General features: G+C 40.1%; 1 protein-coding gene across 1 annotated transcript in view; it reads right to left on the reverse strand.

Moving 5' to 3' along the window:
* Positions 1 to 5,924, reverse strand: part of DOCK2 (dedicator of cytokinesis 2) — a 519,632-nt gene that overhangs the window by 9,280 nt on the left and 504,428 nt on the right. The window contains exons 51-52 of the mRNA XM_019534715.1: positions 4,944 to 5,071; positions 2,706 to 2,880 (exon numbers count right to left, since the gene is read on the reverse strand). Coding sequence (XP_019390260.1) covers positions 2,706 to 2,880; positions 4,944 to 5,071 — 303 coding nt within the window. The remainder of the gene's footprint in view (positions 1 to 2,705; positions 2,881 to 4,943; positions 5,072 to 5,924) is intronic.

Genomic DNA, 5,924 nt, shown 5'->3' on the forward strand with positions numbered 1-5,924 from the left:
GCACTCCTGGAGGGGCAGAGGGGGACCTGTACCCCACAGATCTGTGCATGGGGTGGGAGTGGGAGTGGGGGCAGGCCTTGGCAGTGAGGTTGTGCCTCTCAAAGCAAACACACACTCAGGCCAGGGAGCCCAGCCCCCACCCCCTGGATGAGCCACCCACAGCTCTGTCCTACTCCCTACTGGGGCTCCAGCCCTGATCAACTTCCTCCCTCCCTCCCTACGGGGTCTCAATTCCTGCCCCCGCCCTACCTGCTTACCTGTGGAAGCTGTTCTCCACAGTGCTTGGAGCCATGTGCATGTACATGCACATGGCACCCCCTGCCTGACCACCCTCTTCCCACTGCCTCCCAGCCCGCTGCAGACTGGAACTCTGCCAGCCTACAGAGGGCATGCTGCAAAACTGCAAAATCCCTGGCCTTCTCCAGTAAAATGATTCCAAAAGCCAAAAATTGTGATTCTAATATGAGCGATTTTTACATGTAATAATATTCAAATGGTTTTGGTTTTCCCATATTGATTCAAATAAGCATCTGATTCTATTAACCAGTGATTCTATAAAGCAGAACCCACTGTATCTTCTTTGTTTATCTATAAGGTGCAAATCTACCCTGCTTTCTACTTAAGACTAACATGGCTAACTAAGTCTCTTTGTCCATGTTCACAGCTTTTTTATTCTTTGTAAGAAGGATTTGTGTTCGAATGAATGGCCACATAGAGATACTTCATAGTAGGAAGAATTTGGATTATTTTTAGTCAAAGCAAATGAGCAATACCAAACATGTTGGGCTTTGTGCTGCCTGCAAAGCATAGGGTACAATAGGAAACCAAACCATTGCTGAGAAATGGTTTTTAGTAAACTGTGACACCTGAAATGGTGTTGAAAAAGATTTAAGCAGTGTTGTAAACTAATGCTGTTCCCTCCTTCCTTTTAAGGATGGATCCAAATACTGATTTACATATCTCCACCCACCAGCCATATATTATCTCAGGGCAGTCCAAATTCAAAGTAGCCATGGGCCAGATTACTTGCAGGTTGCATGAGTGGATGACATAGGACCAGAGCCATACTCTGCATGGCATGCCCATGCCCCACTTTTCCCAATGCTGCACATGTGCCTCACCCTCACCTTCCCAGCTGTGGGCTCCCCTATTGCACCACACTGCTCAGGTGCTTTGGGCAGCAAGCTGCACGGGGCTGGGGTGGGGGCAGGAAGGGGAAGCCAAAGTGGGTGCTGGCTGCTGATACAATCAGAGTGACAGGGGGAGCCAGGAGGGAGCCTAGGGGCCACAATTTAAGGCCATGTGGACTGCATGTGACCTGTGGGCTACCACAGATATATAATATGGTATAATATGGTTCAAGGGGCGGCTTGTGGTCAGGGGACATTTTTCCGCACTTGTATCAACTGTATTTCTGTCTAATGAAGATGAAGCCAATGGTCCCATTTTATATCTTATATCCATGTGCAATTCTTCTTTTCATATGCACTGAGAGTGCAAATTATGTCTGTGATATACCAAAACAAAACCCTGAACTCAGGTTCCAGCAATGAAAAAAGAAAAAAAAAAACTGTTCCAAAAAGCCATTTAATTTGGAACTTTGCTGTTTTATGTTATGGTAGTATTAGAGTGATGTTGTAGTGTTGATGGTCAATAAATTATGCAAGAAGCAAAGATTTTTTTTCCCTTGGGGTGGGAGGTGAATTCAGACAAGCTTTCAAATGCAAGGTTTTCTTCTTGAGATCACCCAAAGAGACCTGAAGAAGAATGCCTTTCAGCCTTGCATGTCAATGCATAATGAACTTTATCCCGACCACATACAGCTGGTCTGATAAAAGATATAATTTCAGAAGAAAATCCAGTTTTATGTTCACATGTAAAAGATCACATCCATCTTTGGTTTAACTTTTTCTTAGTCTGATCCGTTAGAGTACTGATGAATTAGGCCCAGGGTCTTTTAAAGAGATGCTGGCTTTATGCCTACACGGAAATAATTCAGCTTGCCTTTAACAACACACCTGAAAGATTTTTGATCAAATAACATATTTCACCTTTCTAATTCAGCTCTGTTACAGGCTTGATATTTAGAAAGCCTTCTCTATCAATAGTAAACCTCTCATAGATTTTTGTTTTAATGGCTCCTCCTTTTTCACTCACAAGCATTTGTCTATTGAGGATAAAATTGCAAAAATTGCACAGTGGAAGTTATTCCAATGATCTATTAGTGTTATAAAGACATTTAGATGATATATGGCACTAAAGAGATACCACGACTTAAACACTCTGGCTTGGCACCATTTAAAGAACACAGTTTGCAAACTTGCAATTTCCTAACAGCTGCGTGTCCTGTAACAAGGTACAGAATGTACAGGACTCATCACTTTTGAAATAACCCTGACTGGAAGGGGATACCGTAAAATGGCAGCAGAGCCAATTGCTTCTCCCCAGGAAACCTAGTTTATCCCCCCCAACCAAGTAGTTCATTTATACTTGACTAGGCATCAGGAGTCTGGAGCTTCTGGGCCAGATTTCCCAGCTGGGGAAGCCAACAGAGATGCATTGATTTATACCAGCTAAGGATCTAGCCCTCAGTCTCTGCAGGTTGCTTTTTGTGATAGAGCAAAGAGTATTTCAGAACAGATATTAAATAAAAGAAAATGCTCTATTTGGAGAGTGTATAAAAGTGTTCTAGGTTGGTAACATACACATTTCATATCAGAAAGGCAAAGATCAGGTGCTGGTTTTTCATCTGCAAATACCACACTGCTTCTTTTTGTTCTCTTCTTGGACCTTCTCATCTTCACCTCAGGCTGAGTGGTTGTCTGCGGTACAGTCTCTTCTGATTTGGTTGACTTTTGTGATACTACTTCCAATTCAAAACTGTAGCAAATATAAAACAGAAAAAACATGCTAAATTATATTATAAAAAACAGTGGTATTATGACATGATTTCTTATGCAACAGAAATATAGTTGTGATCATTCATAGTGCTGACTTTTCTGTACAGTCTTGCAGACCAGTACAAAATGATTGATATGTGCATACTACTATGTGCTCTGGTTGACAACTATCTAATAGGAGCCTCATAGGACACATTAAGCTAGTTTACAATGTTATAGAGTTTGTGAAATATTAATCTGAAATGTAAGTCTCATTTGTTTTGTAGCCACCACTGCAGATTAGCTCCAAGCTACCTAATTTATATATAGGCAGAGTTATTATGATGCCAGTTTTGATATGGATGCTGAAAGCAAACTAGGCTATTTTGCTGGTTGAGCACATTAGGAAAAGAGTAATACAATTTCTTTTCATACCTTGTGATATAATAGGGATAAGTTTAATACAGATTACACTTAGACCATACTTAGGGCACTTAAAGCATGCACATCTGCACATTAAATCTCATTAGCTCATGCTAAGCACTCTCTGAGAATCTCAAAGTTACACCACTTCATGAAAGTTAACACTGGGCCATGCCTCCTAGCTCATTTTAGGGTAACTTCAGTGTGCTCCACAGAGATGAAATAAGCAATCTGTAGGCCCACAACTCCTCAGCCCTAATGGGGGAGCTCCTAATGGTAGGAGCCCTAGTGGCTCCAACCTGTACTTCCCCTGTACTTCCCCAGACTGGGGATAGAGCCCGGGTTTCTGGCTCCTAGCCATGTCTCTACACACCAACCCTCCAGTTCCAGGTCAGAACAGGCAAGAAACTATATTAACCCTTAACGTGTGACTGCTCACAGTTCATTCTAACTTTAACACCAATTTATTATGCTTTAAGCATAATGTTAACTTTCACCCTAAGTGGATCCCTTTACAAATTTAGGAATTTTTTTTTTTCACTACTTTGCAAACCGTGCAGCCAACTTGGCAATTAGCTGAATAGATTAGCCAATAATCTTTGGGAAGGAAAACAGTTGCACAAATTGCAACCATTTCCAAAAGTTTACAGCTGAAACATGGTTCACTTCTTATCAACAGAAACAACACATTAAATGAGTATCCTTAACTTGTCTCTTCAACTTTGGTACAAAATGAACCTTGTTCAGACTTAGTATGGGACACTAGAATCAGCACTTGCAAGAAAGCAAATAGCAGTACTGCTGATCTGGCCACCTCACACACGGTAGTGACTTCCTAATATTAAAAATAACATTATAAGTATATTAAATTATTTAGTGTTAAATGCTGAAGATGCAAATTGGGACCATGTTTCCTAATTGTAGTCTGGTTCTTTGTTTTTAAAAGCCAACATAATCTTTGTTCAAATATATTTTATAATTACTTGTTTAGAAATAACACACCTATATCTGTGCATCCTAGGGTTGATGGTTAGAGGACACAGGAGTCCAAAACTGGCGGATAGTTTGTACATGGAAAAAAACTCTGATTTTAAATGTCCCAGCCTATGCAATCTCCACAAAGCTTGGGAGAGAAAATATAAAGCAAAGATCTACATTTCAGGGAGTATAAAGGATAGAAGCTGTTCTAATAATTTCTTGCTCCTTTCCATATATTTACAAGCTTTTCAAAAAACAATTGGGTTGCATAACAGGTAAGCTAAAAATATACAACAAAAATATGTCACATTTTCTTGATCTTACAAATGTTATTTTTTGAAGTATTTGTAATATTTGTAAAATAGTATCTGAAAGCCAAGTAAGTTAATTTAAAACAGAATGGTCATTCTCCTCTCCCACCTAAAATGAGTGTTGAGTGCATTTTGTCTTTCCACAATTAGAGATTGAATATTACATAAAATATTATATCTCAGTGTCTGAAACAGCTCTGGCTTTAATGAAAAGATGATGTTGGCATTGTCCAAAGCACTCGCTATTGTTTTAGCTCTCACTGTTTTCCTGTTGCCTTATGTTTGGTCATACAAAACTGGAAGAACATAGGATGTGGCAGTGAAAGAACTTATTGAGATATTAATGACCAACCTTTCTGAGACAATTTTGTTTGGAGTGCTGCAGTCTGAATTCATAGAAGCTAGCGAAATAACAGACATCTGACGATAGGATCTCAGCATGGATCTTGGCCGTCCTAGTCTCCTGTCATCAAAATCTGGCTACAAGACAGAAAAGAGAAAACTATATTATTAACAAAGTTTGCATGTACTACACTGAATGACTCTTTCCTAGTTTCTGAGGATGATAGAACTATATGATCTAAGAATGGATTTGTTGGAAATTGTTTGTTAACCAAGATGCAGAATTTTAGTACTCTGATTTTGTTTCTGGATATGATCCTAGCCACTGGATTTTCAAACTAAGTGGGGGGAATAACATTGCATTTGGGGAAAATATGTAGTTAACATCCTTGCACAGTTTGCTCTATGCTGAGAAAGGCAAGGATACACAACACATGCAAGGAAAAAAAAGACACTGGAAGGAACCAGGCATGCAGGGGGGAGAAGCATACTTGCTTTATAAAATAGTTCTGGCCAATATATACTACAAACTAGCATCCCTGCTACCTCTCTAGTCCTAAGCCTTGATGCCTCCTCCTTTCTATAGTCAACCCCCTCTTCCCCTCCCTGGATGTGGCTGTGCTGACTGCTTCAAACAACAGGCAAAAAAGGTGGCAAAAGATAGGCTGATCAAGTCAGATTGCTCACTCTGGTCATACTGGCTATTTTAACTATTTCTATTCCTTCTAAACATATACTGGCAGGTCTTCAGTATATTCAGGGAAGAAGGGAGATTGACTGCAACTCTCATTCATTAGCTAATAATGATCATTGTAGTGGGAAACTGAGCAGGTTATTCGTGTGGCTTATTTCTTCTTTCTACCAGTAATAGATGGAAACTGGAGACCATGGCTAGGGACAGACATTACACATAAACTGGTTTAAGTGATCAGAAACTGGTTTAAACCTGTAACAGAACAGATGTTCAGTGCATATAAACCAGTTTGAAAAT

Source organism: Crocodylus porosus, unplaced genomic scaffold (assembly GCF_001723895.1).
Source record: "Crocodylus porosus isolate Cpor-Errol unplaced genomic scaffold, CroPor_comp1, whole genome shotgun sequence".
NCBI lineage: Eukaryota > Metazoa > Chordata > Crocodylia > Crocodylidae > Crocodylus > Crocodylus porosus.